The sequence below is a fragment of the Lates calcarifer genome, linkage group LG2 (genome assembly GCF_001640805.2).
Source record: "Lates calcarifer isolate ASB-BC8 linkage group LG2, TLL_Latcal_v3, whole genome shotgun sequence".
Classification (NCBI taxonomy): Eukaryota; Metazoa; Chordata; class Actinopteri; family Centropomidae; genus Lates; species Lates calcarifer.
Window position 1 is genome coordinate 7,689,887 of NC_066834.1, and position 19,882 is coordinate 7,709,768.

Sequence of the window (19,882 nt, forward strand, 5' to 3'; positions counted from 1 at the left end):
AAGGGTTTATGTCATTCAGTCACATGTGGCTGAATGGTGTATAAATGAATTTTAGCTAGCTATGTTAACTCCAGTTAAATACATTTAGCTAAAGATAAACCTAGCTAAAAACAGCTAAACTGAGTCTTGTTCTGTAGTAAATCATATGTTATACTGTTCAGTTTTTGTTGAAACACTTTTAAAGAGATGTTAATTCAAATGTATGATAATTTTGGATGTAGTTTGTGGTTCTGCTGAGCTGTATTCCGTTAAACAGAGAGGAGTTACAGTTATTAGTCTACAGGCTCATAAAGTTGAATCAACAAAACAGTTTCGACACAAAACTCGTCATTCATGAGGGAGGATTTATTGCAGGACTGTTGACTTCATTAGTTTTAGCCAGGTGTTCCTAATAAACTGTCAGCTAACAACAAATAACTACACATAAGTACTATTTCATCTGTGGGAGGCGATAAATTACAAGGCTCGGGAGGAGATTCTGGGGGATATTATGTTTGTTTCCCAGTCTATATGTGTTTTCCCTTACCTTAAAATGAACTCTCACAACACCTGATTAGTTATCTCTGCAAGCCCCCACCGTTTACCGGTCTCTCATTCAGAACACTATTTCCGGCGTAGAAGAAGACGCTCACGCATTTATACGTAAGTTATACCGACAGTCACGTTTTTATCGGAACTAATGAGAGGACAACACATTGCTCGCAACTCAGCCGAACTACACAAACGTCTGTTTTCATCTGCTCTTTGTTATTATCTAACTTAAGCCGCTATGAGTAGTGTCTGCCAGTGCCAGCCGAGGCGACAGATGTTGTGCATAATAGCATGCTAACAGAAGCTAGCATGTCGACTGTGCTAAAACGCTAGCTGCAGTAAATTTAAAGTACTGTTATATCGTCTCACTGAGCTAACATGAAGATAGCGAGGGGAGAGAGGCATAAAATTAACTGAATGTGTGCTCTCTCACGTAGTAATCACTGAGTCCTGTGTTGTCGCTTGTGTTTAGCTCATTTTACATTCATTCATTAGCTTCGTCACATTAGCTGATGTTTGCCAGAGGTGGAGGGAATATCAGTTTTCTGGGGTGGACAGGAAATAACAGAATCACCTGCCTAACAAAATACAGTTCAACAGCAACACAAACTGCAACCTCCTAAACAACCGTAAAGTTGAGTCATCACCTCTCTGAAACAGCTTCAACATGAATTTTATAACTTTAATGAAGACTGTTTATTACAGGACTGTTGTATTAGACAGCATTACTTTTAGCCAGGTGTTCTTAAAAATCAAACAATTGAGTATATGTCATTAGATTACTATTTGTGATGCATCATGTGTTAGTGCTGTTAGACTGCTCTACTAAACTAAAGGTAATTGTCAGTATTTCATTAAAATGTTTCTATTATTTTCTTAATTAATTGATGATTTGTTAGTAAAAATTCAGAAAATAGTAATAAATGTTGTCACAACTAGCCTTGACACATTCATAGTGCTTGTTTTGTCTGACCAATGGTCCAAACATTAAAATGATAAAAAATAGACATTAAAGTAATTAAAAAGAAATCCACAAATTTTCACACTTGGGAAGCTGTAACTGTCAAATATCTGGTATTATTCCAATAGTTTCCAATGAACGTTCTATCAATCAACTAATTATTTCAGCTCTGCTTATGTATATAGTTAGCAAATTGTATGATTTTAAAGATGACAATGAGGTTTTTACCAGGAAAATAAAACAACTGCCAGAAAAGCCAAGGAAACATTAAATGTATAGATCAGCTGAAAAGAATAAAATGAGGGAAAATGACAAATATAATAGCAAGAAATAATGATCGTAAACACTGATCAAAATAGAAGCCATAATTTTACACACACACACACACACACACACACATATATATATATATATATATATATATATGCATGCCTACTTATTCACACACAATAGCCAGTTAATAAAATCAGTCATCAGCCTACATATAAAATGTAATTCTCATTCAGTCAATGTGATATTTTTGTGAAATCCAATGAATTAAAACTGGCCAAATACTTATGGACCAGGCTGTGTACAAGTCAAAGTCTTGCAGCTAATTTCAGTGTCAAGGTGCCCCAAGTTTTCTCATGTGAGACTAGATTATGTGTCCTTATAGCCAGAAAAAGACAGCATGTAAGCTACATTGTATTGTAATCACAGTATTAATAGTATTATGTGAGCTTTTTATTAACAACCCCCAGCTTGTTTAATGACTTTTCCACATTATCGGGCACCTCACCTTTAAAGTTATGTAAATGTTGGATCATTTCTTTCTGCTAATATTTGCATAATTTGTTTTGTCATTCTTGTTCAGCTATGAATGTAGGGTCTGCATACTTCAGCACTGGTCTGTCAACATTTAAAGAGCAAGCATGAGCAGCCTGGATCAAAACCAGCATCTCCATCCCAGTTGCCGTGACAAAACAACAGTCTCTAGTGATTCATCAGGCACTCGTGAGCTTGCCAAGCAGCCTCTTCAAGGTCTAAAATTGGCATCACATGCAGTGCTGGAGAAAGCGCAGCAGAGGGGCAGGTTGAAGTGCTCTAAATGTGGAGGATCAAGGATGTTTTTCTGCTACACATGTTGCTCATTAGTGGGTGTCAGCCTGCAAGAAATCCCCTTAATCAAGGTCAGTAAGAGGTTAGGACTCACTTGATTGTTCTTTTAAGAGAGGCCTTCAGCTGTGGAGTTTCTGTAATAGTAGTATCATAATGTAGTGGAAAATGTTAAGTCATGTCTTTTTATGTCAGATCTATGAAATTTTTGCTCATGGTGTGGTTGAAATGTAACTGTCTCCTATGTATTGTATGTTGTGCTCAGCTTCCTGTGAAGATAGACATCATCAAGCATCCAAATGAGACAGATGGCAAGAGCACCGCCATCCACGCCAAGATCCTCGCACCCAGCGATGTCACCATATACACCTATCCCTGCATACCTGAGTACGACAAGGACAAAGTGAGTTATTTTTCATCACAAAAAAATTTAGTTTATTGAACTCTTACATGTTTAAGTATCATTGTGAAGCTCTACTCTTTATGCCTGCAACTAAAGACTAATATCATTATCGATTACCCATCATTTTCCAGATTAATTAATTGACTCTATAGAATCAAAAAAGACAGGAAATAGTGAATACTACTGGTTATGTTTTTCTCAAGTTACATTGTCTATCTGCTCAAGAGTCCATATCACCAAAGATGTTCAATTTTCTATCACATAACACAAACATAATTCCACAAAATAAAGAAGCATAAACAAACTAAACTAAATGAATATTTAGTATTTTGTGTTTGAAAAATAAAAGTTAATTTGATTATCAAAAAAGCCGCAGAATATTTTCTTTTTATCAACTAATCAGTCAACCAGTTTTTCAGCTGTTTTCCTCCTTATTGTTTTCATATCTATGCTGCACAGTTCTCTTCTTTTATTTGTTAGGAAAACTCCATTGTCACTGCACCTTATATCCATTTATATTTTATTTTTATTGCAAGCAGATGCTTTTGAGTCATGTTCTGACACTGTTGCTATCCTCATTGATATTGAGGTAAATGCCTGTAACTGTACAGATCCATCGATCCTTGCAAATCTTCATGATGAAAAATTTTGAATTTTTTATAAAGTTAGGGGATAAAGTCAGTTGCTGTATTTTTATATTTCATGCTTGACAAGTTGCCAATGTCATGGCACTATTTATGTTAGGCATAATCAAATACAGAAATACAACTTTTGTATGTTTATTGTCTTTGACAGTTCTTCATCCTCACCTGTTTTACTTGTTTGAATAATCTTGAGTTTTTAGTTTTTTGACATTCTTTTTTTCTCCATCAAGTTGTATTACTTTTTCAGTCCTTCCTAAACTCAGCCATATGTAAATCACCACACTGTAGAAACAACATATTTTAAAAACATCTGTGTTTTGTACTGTAGTCTTGTTTTGTTTGATGGTGTTCCATTCTGAATCTGTGTTGTTTCTTCACCCTCTCTCCAGGTGGTGTTGGTGTTTCCTGGTCCAGGGGCTGTCTCAGTTCAAGACATGATGCAGTGTTTGCACGACAGGACTGACAGCAGGTCACGTGACTTTGACAAACCCTGCATTAAGAGGCTGAAATGTGAGGAAGTTCAAGGCTCCACACACACCGCAGAGAACCCGGAGTTGGGGACCCCAGATGAAGCAAAGGGCTTGGAGTCAAGGGCGTTTCCCCTGCAGAGGGTGGTCTTCATCGACAGCACATGGAACCAAACCAACAAGATCAGCACAGATGAGAGACTGCAAGGTAATCATAAAAGATTGCATTTGTGCTGCTTTTCAAAAAACTTTGACTGCTGGTGATTATTAGGGGCAAATATCGTTCACCCATAATGCTGTTTAACATGATCTCACTCTGTGTTCTCTTTCACTCACTGACTGACATGTGTTCTCCTCCAGATTTGCTCCAGGTTGAGCTGAAAATGAGGAAAACATGTTTCTGGCGCCATCAGAAGGGCAAACCAGACACCTACTTAGCTACTATTGAGGCTATTTATTATTTCCTCAAGGACTTCCACGAGCATTGCCTCGCTCAGGAGTATAACGGAGAATATGACAACCTTCTCTTCTTTTACTCCTACCTGCACTCAGTTGTCAACAAAGCCAAAATTTCTGCCGGAAAATGCTGAAGAATGCTGTGAAGAAAAACTGAAATCAGTTACATGAGACTATAATGAACTGTAGCTGAAGAGTAGGTTTGCATCCAAGCTCCAGTATGCCTGGCTGAGTGATATTTTATTTTGTAAGGGTGACTGCGACATCTATTTGTATAAGTGAGAGATAAAGCATTTTTGTTTTGTCTTTGTTAAACATGAATAAAGTGTGTTTTATACATGAGTAAATACAAGAAATATATTTTTGAAATCAAAGATCCTACAGCATTTTAACAAAACTGTCTGCAAAGTAACAGAGACAGTTAATTGGGGTTAAAACATAAAATGTAATAATGTGAAATAAAATAGACTTAAATAAGTTTAAATAATTTTTATTTACAAATCAGTACACATTTATGTTTGAGTTATTCATGTCCCTTATTTTCCCAAAAAATCATCTCATGAATTGTAGGTAATAGAATCACATTTGTTTGCAGACCCAATAAATCTGTTTTTCAAATATATATATATGTATATATAAACTGAAAGTTAATGCTGGAAATATAGTAATCTGTCAACCTGCCTCTGTGCTTGAGAACTACTGTACATGTTAGTAATGGCTGTTAACTAGTAGTAGGCCTCTCTGATCTTGGCTTGCAGGCTGTCACAGGTCTTCTTGGCATCTCCCAGCAACATTGATGTGTTGGGCTTGTAGAAAATGGGGTTATCTACTGCAGCGTAGCCCACACCCAAGGTACGCTTCATGACTATCACCTGGAGTAAAGTGTAAAAACAGTGCATGCAATTATGTTTGTCCAACTCCAAATGCAATTATATTGTTGGTGCATCAACAAACGCCAAAGGTAAGTTGAAAAAGGTAGACCAACCTGTTTGGACTTCCACACCTCCAGAACAGGCATTCCAGCAATTATAGAGTTGGGATCTTCTTGTGCTGCAGAGTTCACTGTGTCGTTGGCTCCAATGACCAGTGTCAAGTCGGTTTCTGTGGGCCAAAGACATTTACAGATTTATACCCTGAGACAGACGAACACGCAAACCGCTGGCCAAATGTTCTGCAATTGTCTTCACTAATGTTACTGGGTTCCCCAGCACCACACTTATCTCCCTCTGTCATAAACAGAAACATGTGTCTCAGACTGCATGCCTGGTTGCTAAGAAAACAAGACTGTTGCCCTGATAACATGGCATGTCTAAATATCAAGACGCAACACAAGGCTGCTACAAGTGGGGAATAAAGGGAGGGATGTGATTATTACACATAATTGATTGTGTAATATCATCTGACACCTTCCTGCCAAAGCGGCAAACATGCAGCAGTAGATATCCAAACAGCTCTCACTAGGATGTTATTTATGTTTACCTGGGAAGTCTTCATTGATCTCATCCATCTCCAGGACCACATCGTAGGGAACACCAGCCTCAGCCAAGAGGACATTCAGCTGGCCGGGCATACGACCGGCAACTGGGTGGATACCAAACCTGTTGGAGATGGGACATAAAATATTAATACTCATCAATACTTAGATCTAGGATAAGAATTTATTGTCTCTCTCAGGAGGAATTTGTCTCGGGCATTCAAGAGAAACACGGGTGTTGCAGCAGCACAAACCTGCTCCACATATGCATATATACTTTTGAATGATCTGCATGTAAAACTCACTTCTCCTGTATTAATGATGCAGTGTTAGCATGGTGTACCTGTCTCTTTCAAAACAAGTTCAGATTTATTGTAAGATGCACAGAAAAAAAAAACAAGCTGTGGTTAAGATTACATTGCATATTTTGTTACAATCTTGTGTTTACTTAGAAATACTATTGGCAAAATGTGATGTAACTACTTATCTCAGTACTATTTAGAAAAAATAGCACATTCATATTCTAAATCTGAAAACTAATAGCTATAATTGTGGCAGACAAGTATAAAGTTGCATAAAATGAAAATAATCATGTATTTGAAATTGTACTACAAAGGTACTTTTATCTGTATACTTACTAATAGCAGATAATGCAGATACTTCCCACAAATCAGTTGTTAGTTGTTTTTTGTTTAAAAGCCCAAATTAAAATAGTTATTTAAAGAAACTCCTGTGACTGTGGACTTTCAGTTTAACCCCAGCTGAGGACAGAGAAGCAGCAGTAATCTTGTTTATAAAGGAGACGAAGAGTGTAAGTGCCGACCCTCACCTGACAGTCTTTCCCTGCTCCCTCAGCATCTTCACCATGTCTGCAATTGGGTACTGAGCTTTGGCTGCACACAGACCCCAACCTAAACAAAAATATACAGAGAACAAATGTACAGTGGCCTGACAAATTGGATTCTTAATCTTAGGATATAATCAGCTTTATTATATAACTATCTAGAGGTCCTGTATTCCCTCTTTGGTTGTTTTTAGTTTATTATCCAATTTTCAAGCATTTCATATTCTGGATTTGTGCTCTTGTTTACTGCCCAATTGGAAGAAATAAGCATTTGACACAGTTATTGTTCATTCTTTCAACAGTCCAGCAGGGGTTCAACAACAATAAAACCAGTTATTCCTCTACTTTTGTCCTCCTTTCCCTCTCTTCATCAACCACAAGTCTCCTCTTTGTATTAAATCATAGTGGTCCACTGGTCTGAGAGACATTTTTCTAAAGAAAAGTTTTGTGTGTGTGGTGTGCATGTGGGTCCCCTGCGTGCAAAGAACTGCTTTCCCTGTGTCTGAGTAACCCCTGTTTAACCCTGGTGGTCAGGTACCTTGTAGAGTTCAGTATTACCCCTAATCGAGTTTTTTAAAGGCAGTCGCCCTTAACCCGTATCTTATAATTCCCCAGACAACTGGAGCCTTCTGTTTCCTCACTGCCGTGCTTTGTTGTTGACAGCGCATGGAGAAGTCTTGAATCTGGACTCAATAGCTCTTATGACTTTTCACTGTTTCTCTAATCAAACCAGCATGTTGGACCACACAGCTGTCCTTGCGTTGGTTTGGAGCCATTGGAAAACAACAGCAATCCAAGTATCCAAGTTATTCAGAGTGGTTCCTCTTGCTCAGGCCACTCAACAACTTCTCAGTTGTCGGACAAGTCTACCCTTTTCTGTTTAATAAATCAAGATGTTGTCAGCAGTTCACACTCAAAAATCAAACCCATCATCCTACTCTCTGCTAACAAACATGTACCAACACACTCACTTTATATACTGGATGGTGTGTCACAAGAGCACCGGTCCGTGGGATCATTTCTGGGCAAACTGCTCCCTCTTGTGGTCACCATGCTTCAGTATTCAGACTTTAATTAATTAGCACCATATCAATCAGTCTAAAGCCTCTCCAGAGCCACTGCACAAACACTTTCGATCCACATTTTGGCAGAGCAGTCAGGCACAGCCGTTCTGTCAGGTGAAGTTAATCAAATGAGAAAGAGCAATGATTTTATTGATCCAGACAGTCTAAAAAGCTGCAGCTGGAGAGCAGGCAGAGGAGGATCCACACGCTGTCCAGCAATGAGAGAGTCTGATATATTTAAGTTGTGTTCCACTTTAGTCTCTGTAAATCAACCAGTCAACCAAAACCTCTCTCTACACCTGTTTCTTTCAAAGGCTCCAGTTGTTTTCAGGAGTGTCTCCACTTTCTGCTGGAGAGGAGGCTTTTGCTAATGTATGAAACATGTATGCATGGTTTAAAATTATCAACAAAATGGTAAAATGTGTCTTTAGGTAGATTTAGGTAGACACTGGTTTAGTTGTAACTGAAATTCAATCACAGTTTATTCTCAAATTTAAATGAAGTATTTAAAACAACACTGTTGAGTAAGTCGTCTGTTGGACTAGCTCCACACACAATAACAGTAATAACCCTGGTGTTCCTCTTACGCGCTGATCGCTGACTGGCTTTGCCTTAAATTTAAAGGGGAACTCCACTGATTTTTCACATTAAAGTCTGTTCACAGGTCTTGGGTGTTACAAATGCATGTGCATAAAACGTTTTATAATCCTTTAGTCTCCCCAGAAGGATGTCTCTGAATGCATGGAATAAAAGAGAGTTCTGCTGCAACAATTTCAATTCTTTAAACACTTTTCTTTTTTTTTTTTACAAAAGACAAACATAAATATTAAATTGAACCTCTGTCACTGTTTCACACAGAATCTAATTCCACATAACAAGCAGTAAAATGCTCTAAAAATGTCCAAATTATTTTGGTGGGTAAAAAACAACCCTCGACATTCCTTACAAACACCCTGTGGACTCCCTACATCTTGTATTACATGTACCTGGTGTGATGATGATGTTGTTGGCCTCTTTGATTATGTCAATGGTCTGGTCCACGTTGACCTCAGTGTGAGTGCCAACAATTTCCATGGGCTTACCACCTGCTGTGGAGGTGGTGCCATATCCACCCAGGATCACATTGGGCAGGGAGCGGTTCATAGCCTTGGAGGAAAGGAGGAAAATAACTTTAGCACTAGCATATTGTGTGAGTTCACATGTGCGGCTGGATGTGTGTGTCTACTCACCACACACATAATGTAGGAGAGGATGGCACCAGAGGAGCCAATCAGGGCACCAACAATCGTCATGAGATTGTTGTCTAGTAGGAAACCTTCAGCACAGAGCGCCCATCCAGAGTAGCTGTTCAGCACGGTAATGACCACGGGCATGTCAGCGCCCCCGATAGCTGCTGTCAGGGTTACACCCTACAGGGACGTTGGGCAAGTTGCAAAGAAGTAAAACAAGGAGTTAGCAAAAACATTTGAGCCACTTAAACCACTTGAACCAATTAAAATTAACAAGGTATGCCTAATCAATAACAGCAGCCAAGACATTAAAGGTGCTATATGTACATTTTTGCTATCACTACATAGCCAACATTAGCATTAACAGATGTTTACTTCAGCCATTCATGCATTTGTGAGAAAAGAAGACAGAAGAAGAGAATAAATCCTCTGAGCAAGGGGTAAGGGAATGAACTTGCAACATTTCTTAAAGAAGGTATGTAAACAGCTGTTCAGGTGTACCCTCTCCTATGATGAAGTTTCTAGAGTATTTTATTATATAATATCAAATGTCACTCTGTGGATATAGTAAGTCACTGGCAAGGTACCAGCATTTTCTTCAAGTAAAAATATTATTTAATCCATGTATTTAAAAGAGTGATTAACATTTTAGCATGTTCCAAAAATAAATTGATGAAATGCATTTTTGCTGAAAGAAAATTTGTACATCCTTTTGTTTTGTTTTGTTTTAGCTTAGTAAAAACTCACCATAACAGTGGAAAGCCCAGACACTCCCAGTAGACACCCCATGCCAGTACCATAGCTGGAGCTGAGCATAAAAGGAATCATGCCTCCCATCGATGCTGCCATCAGACCGGCGTTCAAAACGTGTCGGCCCGGCAGCAGCAGGGGGGCGGAGTCGAGGATGCCTACAACCAAAAACATTTTCAGCAAACATTTTCAGAGAAATTACTGCCACTCTTCTGGAAGGCTAAAGGGAAATAATGTGACAAAATAAATCATGGCAGCACACTTTTCTCTTACGCAGTATCAAGAGTCTTTGAACCCCCAGAGTTCTCTGTGGAGGCCTCTAATCAGCTGTCTGAGAGTCTGTCCCATCCATAAATCAGACAGCAGTCCAACACCAACCACAGCCATTGCAGCCACTTCCCTTCCCTACCCATAACAAATTACCGGAAAGCCTCACATGTGTTCCTCTTGATCATTCGCACTGCAATGTAAATTAGCGACTGCTGACACATGCACACAAAGCACGAGTCCAGGCCTGGATTTACCAGAGGATCTTTGGCTTTGACTAGATGAAAAAGACAATCAATGCCAGAGGACGTAAAGCTCAGTGTGTATATATATCTACAGTATGGGCATATATGCTGCAGATGCTACAAATATTTAAATAAAATCCATAACCTTGAAGTTTGCCGTAGGCCACCAGTGATCCACTGAAGGTGACACCTCCAATGTAAGTGCCCAGATATGCCACTGTCTTGAGGACACCGGCGGCTGGATGAGTATCCAGGTGGGGGTACTCGATCATAAACTCGGCGATGCAGGTGAGGACTGCCGCCAACCCCACGAGGCTGTGGAAGGCCGCCACGAGCTGCGGCAAGTCTGAGATTTCAATACGCTTGGCAATGGTGAGACCTGCAGTCGCGATACAAAGATCAGCCCAAAAGAGGAGGAAAAAAAAGACATATTTCGGTAAATCTCAGTGAGTTACTATGTTTGGCTGAGTCAAATTCCAGACACCAAACTTCTCATGCACATTGGCTGAGTTTAAATACAGAAAAACATTTATGAAGTAAAAAATAAAAGTCTAAAGAAAAGAGAAAATGGTTAAAAGGCAAACACCTGTTTTCAGTTACAGGGCTTGATCTTCAAAGCAGAGCTGATGAGTCCTAAGTTAAGCATTTAAGTGTGTTTTCTTGAGAACATGGGGACACTGATATAACACTGAGTAAAGCCTCATGCTCTGCTGTCTGTGTGAGTGTGTGTTGACTACAACATCATTTATCTTCCTGCTTTCTCAAATCACTATTAACATGTACAACATTCAGAAACGAAGACGAAATCCACTCATCTCTGTATCTGGACAGGATGATTGATGTTCTGTTATGAATTAGCAAAAAATTCACACTCTTTCAAGACCAGTGGAGTCGCATGCAAAGTTAATACCATGTAACTCATCCATGATGGTCTTGTAGTTCTGTAAACACACTGTTGGACTTCAAAAGGAGCCATGCCCACGCTTTATTAATTTTGTTTCTTTTTAAATGGAAACCCAGAGACTCCTTGTTGGTATTGAGTTTCCCTGCCATGATAGCACAGCAGGCTTATTAGGGCTTTAAATGACAATAAGATCTGTTCAGAAAGTGCTGCGATGAGAATCAGCAACAGAGTAGGCATTTTGCAGCTTAAGAGTCTTGTCTATCAGCTATTTGAAAAGAGCAGAACACATCATGTATATTTCAATTGTGGACCCTCTAAACCAGGAATCTACCTACCTAGGGTTCCACCAGTGGCCATGGCCAGAGACATCTGAGACAGCAGCTCTGGTGAGGGTTTGAGGGCGCCGAGGGTGGCGGCGATGCCCCCCGCCACTCCCATCATGCCCAGGGCATTCCCCAAGCGACTGGTGCCCTGGGCAGAGAGTCCCGCCAGTGCACCAACACAACACAAGCCTGAGCCCAAGTACATCATCTGAGGTAAAAAAAAAAAAAAAAAAAAAAAAAAAAAAGAGAGAGCGAGAGAGAGAGAGAGAGAAAGAGAGAGAGAAAGAAAGAAAGAAAAAAACACACACACACACACACAAGACAGTTGTGTGGTGCTTGATTACAGTCATAGTCACAGTAAACGCAAGTCATAGTCAAGTATAGTCAAGTAAAAAACGTAATCAAAATATTCATTAGTGCTGAAAAGATTAGTTGATTAATCAATGACTTGATCTATAGAAAATGTAGTCAGTAAATTGTTTCAGTAATTAAAAAAAAATTGCTTGGGTGTTAATATATTAAATATCTTTGTGTTTGGTTGCACAAAAGAAGTTAAGAGACATCACCTTGGACATTTGTCATTGTAACACTCATCAATAAAATCATGTGTATTATGTGCGAGATGAACTACATTTGTCATATATGGTAAACAGTGGTTGCAACATTTATAAGAGAATTGAAAACAACTCAAAAAGTTCACTATGAACACAATCACAGTCGTCTAGAGTACCAACACTCTTTTGGGGGAACAAATGTGAGTGGAATGACAAGATGTACATCCCATCACCTGCTCAATGCTGTATCCAGCTGCAACCGAAGCTCCATATCCTCCAACAAATGCAGTTCCAGGCAGCAGATACAGGTAATTGTACTCAGGAGGGTCAGTGGGACGCTTGAACATATCCAACATCCTCTGGGTGATCAGAAAACCACCTGCACACACAAAGAAAACAATGACTTCTTTTTTGTTTTTTTGATTGGGAGGACAATGAATGTTCTCTATTGTTATTTTTGTGTTGGATATCAAACCGGCAATGTTGATGGAAGAAACGAAGGCAGCAGCCAGGGCAAGACTCTCAGGCAAGGTGGAGGGTGTGAGACCTCCACCCATCAGCACCAAACCTCCTACTGCCGTCAGACCTAACGGAGAGAACAGGCAGACAATAAAAAAAGGTTAAAGATTATATAACATCACTATAATTTGGCCATAACCACCTTATACTGACTCCTGACCTGAGATGGCGTTGGTGACAGACATGAGGGGTGAGTGCAGAGCAGGGGTCACGCCCCACACAGTGTGGTATCCCACAATCCCAGCCAAGCCGAAGGTTGTGACCATCTGAGTGAATGCAGTGTTGGGGGAGATGATGCCCAGAGCCAGACAGGTGGACACACCTACAAACAGACAGACAGAGCAGAGCAGTGTTGTTGTGTTTGTATGCCTCTGCACAGTTCTTTCCATACTGCTGTAGTGGGAAAAATGTGCAGTTGTTTATTTCCAGTCTCTGTTAACTATTAAAGCCATGGAATAACTCAACAGGAAAAACACACACACACGCATCTATATTTTTTTTAACAGGTTATGCAAGTGTGATTATTCATAGTTTCTCTGAAACTTCAAAGAACTGAAAAATATATTCTCCACTGTGCTTAATTATAATGGAGTGCCTAATTAAAAAGTTAATGATCTCAGTGCTCTTAGCAAATGTTTTTTTGTTGTCGTTGTTGTTGCAGTAAATCTTTACATTTGAGAGGCTTAAAATGTTTTATATTTTTGGCTTGAAAACAGACTTGCTAATTAATCTATAATCAAATTGGTTGCTGATTCATTCAGCTGATTCAACTGTTTCAGGTCTATATATACCTACATACTGGACAACAAAAATAAAGCATAAGAGTAAGAGATGAAGGAAAAATCTAACAGTTTTTTAATGTTTGAGAAATTTAGGCCAAGCAAAACTAAAGAATGTTATTATTACTTATTACTACTAACTGTATAATTTTCTGTATTTTTTCTTCAGTTGTAGTTGGACAGAATTGGTAAAAAAAAAAAAAAGTCTTACAGATCCTTTGTAAAATAACACAGTGCATTGTGCCTAATGTCTGGAAAACATGGATGTGTAATCATGTCTGACCTGCAGTGTAGACGCCAGCAGAGGTCATGGTGCGGTGGAAGGGAGAAATCGCCGCTGCTTTCTCAGCTTCCAACTCTATGACTGATTTCTGTTTTACGGGGGGCGGTGGGACTGTTTTTGGGAGCGGGGATGGGAACATGTTCTTGCCGTCCTGGATACACCAGAAAACACAAAAGGGAACCAGTGTGAGAAACACAGAGGACGTCCACAGAGTTTTGCGTGAGAAACACACATCAAGACATTTGGAGTCTCGCATTGTGGGAGATCTCGCCGGGCTGGTGGGAGCACTCATAATACAAACTCATGGACTGCACTGGAGATTACACTGAACAAACAGCAATCACGAACCAGTTACCAGTGGTTTTGAAAGATAAATCATCTTTTAAGGGGGCTGAATAACGCTCAGTTTAACGAGGGGTAAGCTGATATGTCCTGTTGAGGTTGCACGCCTTCTCTGCCATAAACAATGTGTCAAAGCCAAAATTCCTGGAAAAGTATATTTTGAAACGTTCATAACATTCTTGCCGGGATACAACATGAGCTATTCCCAGCTGGGATCTGGTTTTTAGTACTCATTTGGCACTGTATCCTAGCATGACAGGATCTGATAGCTCATGCTGAGAGTGAGGGAGGGATGCCAGTGGAGACGGAGGCTGCCAGTAGACAGAACAAATAAAAACCCACCTTCATAACAAGAGTCCCACGGATGACATGGTCGATTGTTCCATAGTCAAACTCATCTGTGGGCTCATAGTGGAAGTATTCCTTGTCTGGGCTAATGGCCTTCAGCAGCTTCAGTATGTTATTTGAATACAGAGTGCTGGCCTGGGTGGCCATGCGGCTGGGCAGGTCTGTGTAGCCAATGTGTGTTACTCCCTAGTCATTAAAAGAAAAGTATACCATTAGCCAATTTTACACATCATGAACAAAACACAAAGTCAGAATTTCTTCTGTTTCCAAACAGAAGACTCACCTTGTGAACATGCAGCTCACCAGGCCTGGTGGTCTCGATGTTGCCCCCTGCCTCTGCAGCCAAATCCACCACCACAGAGCCATCCTTCATAGACTCCACAAACTCCTTCTTGATCAGAATGGGAGCCCGCTTCCCTGCATGAGAACACCAGGAGACAGGGGGACAGGTGAGATGGATCAAATGTTCATAATATCACGCAGTCTGAGTAATAGGAAAGTCAGAGAACAATGGATCCACATTAACGCTGTATTAATCAATTTTTGGCCACAAAAGGGAAAGAAAAACATCTGAACGAGTATCAAAACACGCTTAGCGAGTTGCTATGGCTAACATGTTAGCAATTAATTTCCTACTTAGACAATCAATGCACCATTTGCATTTACTTTAAGTCTGGCCACCAGACACTGCAAGTTCCAGTATTGACTCTTTTTTCAGCTTTGATTTAGTCCCCATCAACCAAAAAAATAAAAATAAAAAATTAGGGTCTTTAGCCACTAGATGATCAACATTGTATGTTTACAAATCTGACAGGTGGTTTATCAAAGTTTTTTTTGTTGGAAACTGCTGCTGATGAGAGTTGTTGAGTCTTAACTATAAAGTGAATTTCCAGGCTGCAAAACCAAAATAATAAGCGAACAGAGACTAAAACTCTCAGCACACTTGCACACTTGCAGTTGGGGTTTGTCACTGTGAATGATCACTTGCATGTTTGTCATCTGGTTCTATGTTACTGTGCAAAAAAATTCTGATTAATGCAGCTTTAAACAACAAAAGATAAACAGAAAGAAGAAGAGGGTACTGGCGCAACTCACCTGGGATCAGGGCAGTGCTGATGAGAATGTCGACCTCTTTACACTGCTTGGCAAAAAGGGCCATCTCAGCCTCAATGAACTCTTTGGACATCTCCTTGGCGTAACCTCCAACTCCCTCGCCAGACTCTTTGATGTCTACTTCTAAAGGCTCTGCTCCAAATGACTTGAACTGCTCCAAGGCTGCTGGCCTGACAGGGAAGAAACAGTCAGGTTACTGTCAAAACCATGTTCATTGTAACTTTCATCACTCAGTCTGCAGTCTGAGATATGATGTCTTTTTTCCCCCACATCTTCTACCTGGTGTCAAATCCTCTGACTATGGCTCCCATCGACTTGGCTGCCCCTGCTGCTGCTAAACCTGCCACTCCACCTCCAATAACCAGGACCTGTGTACAGCAGAAACATCCATATATATTATTGTAAAGTTGTAGGGCAAGGAGACGGACACAGTCCACTGTTACACGTTTTGTTTGCAGTACACTGAGGAGAAAAGGAAAAGACTGAGGGAAGATGGAAATCACTCATGTTGGCTTGTGCGATATGTGGACCGTTACCTTAGCCGGGGGTACTTTTCCTGCAGCTGTGATCTGACCAGTAAAGAACCTGCCAAAGTGGTTGGCAGCCAGAACCACGGCTTTGTACCTAGAAAAAAAATATATTCAAGTTACGTTTACTTTAACTAGAGGTTCTTGAGCAGCTCCAAACATATGAATCTGCATGTAAATGTCTATTTGTCATTACCCAGCGATGTTAGCCATGGAGCTGAGTGCATCATAGCCCTGTGCGATGGTGACCCTCGGCACCTGGTCCATGGCCAGCACAGTGCTCTGTCTCTCTGACAGCTTCTTCATCAGGTCTGGGTTCTGTGCTGGATAGATGAAGCTCACCAAGGTGGAGTTGGGCTTCAGGAGGTCTACCTCGCTCAAACTGGGGGCTCTGACCTAAAGCAGAGAAGGATGTTGTAAATGATGCACAGAATGCACAGAACTGTCTCATTAGCAGATCAAAAAGCAGATGTGTACGAACCTTGAGGACCAAGTCCGAGCCGAGGGCTCCCTTGACGTCAGTGATGGTGGCTCCGGCATCTTTGTACAGCTGGTCGGAGAACTTGGATTCCTCCCCAGCTCCACTCTCCACCTGTACCTTGAATCCCTGTTTGACCAACGCCTGCACCCCGGCAGGTGACAACGCCACGCGACGCTCATTCTGTACCGTCTCCTTAGGAACGCCCACCACCACGTCCTTGTAGAGCACACCTGAACACACCAGCTGACAGTTGAGTTTGCAGTAGGTAAAAAGCCACAGACTGCATTTGCAAGTCTTTTTTGAAGCAAAAACAAAGCAAAAACATTTTCAAGTGAATATGACTAAATGAGTAAGATGACTAAATGTCTTTATCTTTTGGTGCAACAACACAGGAGAGTGTGCGTATGGAGCTTAGATTGTGTGGCTGCGAACAGTGTCAGGTTTCACATTTCTCTCCATACACGGCATGCTGACCTCGCCACCATGGAGACATTATTAGCAGGTGATTGGCTCTGAGCCAGTGCACACAGAGCGGCCTACACTCCCCGCACAGACACCCTCAAAATTCAAACTTAAAAGCCCTCAGCAACTTGACAAAACATTCACAAACACTCGATGACAAACGCCTCGCAAAACAGCACCGACTCCATAAACAGATGTTTGTGAATGGAGTCTGCAGGACTGCCATTAACATTTCAAATGTCACCTTTAACTGACCTCTCACATGTTCTTACATGTTAGCAGGGCCTACAGCTCAGCGAGCAAAGTTACTCCCTGGTCCACAGTAGTGTTCCCTATTTTGGGAACATCTCTAGCAACCTGCTGCAAGCAGTTCATGATCTGTGGAGTTTTCCACTCTTCTGGCCAGAAGGAGCGTGTCCTCGAGTGAACTGTTACTCTCTCATTCCTCAACTCAGACACAGGGGAAATCCAAACTGAAGAAAGTACACAAACCCCAGCCTGTCCTCTCTGTGAAAAATAATGTTAAGGTTAAGCTGAGAGATTTTAATAAAGCTGTGCAGCTTCCTTACCTCTGGAGGCCTTTTGGTCCCATAACACAGGGAAAGTCCTGAACTGTCTCCTTCCAGGTATCCTCTGACGCACCCCTCGCTGGAGGAAAACAACAGAAGAGCTGGAGATGCAGCGCAGGAGGGTCGACATGGCCACTGAGCGTCCGCCCTGAGACTCCCTCTGGCTCTTGAATATGAACCAAAACAAGCAGAGGCAGGCAATAAATTAAAACTACTTCTGCATCTACTGTCAAATAACAAAGAGCATTATAACCCCCCCCCTCTTCTCTGAGCAGGTCCTGAGCCCCACAGTCACACACTCACACTGTGCTGCGAGGCCTACAGACAGCAGAGTGACATTTCAGCTCTACAGGACACGACACACACACACAGGGCCCAGGGTTGATTACAGACTCCGGGCTTGTTCGCGAGATCTGGAATTATGACGGCACAGAGGGAAACTGTGCCAAGTCTGGCCTGGTTGTTGTGGGCAGCAGCAGAGAGTAGCGGGGCAGAGAAATAGATAAGTCAGATGAAATGTTGTGGGGCAAGAGGGGGACAACTCAGGACTCAGACATAGGCACATGAGAACTGTAAAAAAAAAAAAAGTGGTGTTTACAAAAACTTGTCTCTCTAAGAACACATAATTTCATTACCCAGAAAACAGATAAGAGTGCGGAAACTTGTAGTAGTCTGCTTGGTGTTTTGATTTCTGAGTCAAACCAGTTGTTTCTGATCATGTATTTGCTCTTTCTTTAATCCATTCATTCATTCACTCACTGAATCACATAGTCAGTCAGTGCCCTTCATCCTCCACCTCCTGATTCATTCCGAAATTAAAAGACTGCTTGATTGCGCTATGATTATTCTCAGACTTGCCTCTCAGATTTCCAGAAAGAGCAGGTTAATGGTTCAACTTTCCCTCTGCAGCAGGGTCACCTGTGAGACAGACGTCCTACCCAAAATTCCCTCGTCTGCTTGCGAGGACAGACAGACGACCTTCCGCAGTTTCGATATCACTGCTGCACTATTTATGTATAAATAGCAAGCCACGTGACTTCACTCATGACCACCCTTGAAGCAGATAAAACACTCCTGGAGAGGCTGCTTAAAAACACCGCCAGACTACCTGCGAGTTAAAGGCTGGATTAACATGATTATCAGAAATAGTCAGTGGTAATCAGTGTTGCCAGGTTTGACTGAAAATAAGTTGTCCAATCAGAGCCTAGAACCCGCCCAAATACCGTAAAACGCCCCAATTTTATTTTTCATTCAGGAGAGGAGTTTTTTGTACATCTTAGCAATCTGTAGTATAACATAAACAGATATAATGTATTGGTTTAGTGAGATACCTGTGGGCTACAATTTGAGCCCTGTTTTTTTAGCCTATGTTTGTTATATTCAGAAAATGAAGTATGCCGAATTCAATATTAGCACTTTCTGTTTGATATGTATCATTGTATACCAGATAATTATCAATAAATTAATTTGACGGTGAATAAAACTTAAAACCATGATGATTCTCAGGCAAGTTCTGAACAGTCTTTTTCGTGGTTTCTGGGCGGGTTTATGGGCATTTATTTGTGTTGGATATAAGAGATAATGATATCCTTGGTGATTAGAAGTCACGTTGAATCTAAAAATATGTGTATCATGTCTCTGTATTCAGTTTGACTGAGTTATGATTCGGGTTCTTGACACAAACTGTGGCTAAGAAGTTTAAAGAGGCCTACCTGAATTACCTCTGCTGCCGCATGCACCTGTGTCTTTGACCTCACTCAGTATCTTTGACTCCTCTCCCTCTGCTTCTCCTTACAGTTTAAAAAGCTCTAAAATAAAGTCAGTCCACCTCGGAAAACTGTATTTTCTTTTTTTGTACACACGGCGGCGCCAAAGCACCAGAGAAAAACACAGAAGTTACAAATTGATGGACGACCATGACTATTTCCTTGCTTTCAGTGGTGTGGGCCCCACATTTTAATACATTTATTGTCTCACTCTGGATCCTACACAGAGACACTGTTATTGTATTGTATTATGAAATTAATTCTCAACAGTCCTGTACCTTCAGAAACTTAAGGCTAAAACTCAAATATATACCGAGAAAGATATTAAAAGAGAATTAAGAATTAAAATTAAAAAGACGGAATGTGTAGATGAATAAATAAAATAAATATAATAATAACATAAAGCAATAATACACAATCTTATGCAATTTATTCATTGGCAAATATAACAGGAAATGATTAAAATAATTATTTAAAATCTT

At 40.6% G+C, this 19,882-nt stretch overlaps 2 protein-coding genes and 1 long non-coding RNA gene across 8 annotated transcripts in view; 1 reads left to right on the forward strand and 2 right to left on the reverse strand.

Moving 5' to 3' along the window:
• The window catches only part of LOC108887897 (uncharacterized), a 35,822-nt gene extending 35,169 nt beyond the window's left edge, over positions 1 to 653 (reverse strand). Inside the window, exon 1 of the long non-coding RNA XR_001961711.2 lies at positions 527 to 653. This is a non-coding gene — a long non-coding RNA (uncharacterized LOC108887897). The remainder of the gene's footprint in view (positions 1 to 526) is intronic.
• Positions 497 to 5,179, forward strand: dtwd1 (DTW domain containing 1). Of its 4 annotated transcripts, none has more exons than XM_018683566.2 (5): positions 497 to 642; positions 2,346 to 2,661; positions 2,853 to 2,990; positions 4,024 to 4,309; positions 4,462 to 5,179. In XM_018683566.2, the coding sequence occupies exons 2-5, from the start codon at positions 2,404 to 2,406 to the stop codon at positions 4,689 to 4,691; spliced, it is 912 nt and encodes a 303-aa protein (XP_018539082.1). In that variant the 5' UTR covers positions 497 to 642; positions 2,346 to 2,403; the 3' UTR covers positions 4,692 to 5,179. The 4 variants fall into 4 exon arrangements, with proteins under 4 accessions (XP_018539082.1, XP_018539081.1, XP_018539083.1 ...); XM_018683565.2 differs by having other exon boundaries at positions 633 to 725; XM_018683567.2 differs by lacking the exon at positions 497 to 642 and adding an exon at positions 748 to 1,165.
• Positions 5,032 to 19,480, reverse strand: LOC108887893 (NAD(P) transhydrogenase, mitochondrial). Of its 3 annotated transcripts, none has more exons than XM_018683564.2 (22): positions 19,347 to 19,480; positions 17,635 to 17,800; positions 16,604 to 16,833; positions 16,319 to 16,518; positions 16,132 to 16,219; positions 15,875 to 15,963; positions 15,578 to 15,765; positions 14,766 to 14,899; positions 14,477 to 14,668; positions 13,793 to 13,943; positions 12,891 to 13,052; positions 12,687 to 12,797; positions 12,445 to 12,590; positions 11,670 to 11,865; positions 10,576 to 10,809; positions 9,916 to 10,076; positions 9,169 to 9,348; positions 8,926 to 9,085; positions 6,861 to 6,942; positions 6,037 to 6,155; positions 5,543 to 5,658; positions 5,032 to 5,429 (listed from the first exon to the last, which is right to left on the reverse strand). In XM_018683564.2, the coding sequence occupies exons 2-22, from the start codon at positions 17,762 to 17,764 to the stop codon at positions 5,283 to 5,285; spliced, it is 3,216 nt and encodes a 1,071-aa protein (XP_018539080.1). In that variant the 5' UTR covers positions 17,765 to 17,800; positions 19,347 to 19,480; the 3' UTR covers positions 5,032 to 5,282. The 3 variants fall into 3 exon arrangements, with proteins under 3 accessions (XP_018539080.1, XP_018539079.1, XP_018539078.1); XM_018683563.2 differs by lacking the exon at positions 19,347 to 19,480 and adding an exon at positions 18,493 to 18,651; XM_018683562.2 differs by lacking the exon at positions 19,347 to 19,480 and having other exon boundaries at positions 17,635 to 17,992.
• Between the last annotated feature and the right edge of the window lie 402 nt (positions 19,481 to 19,882).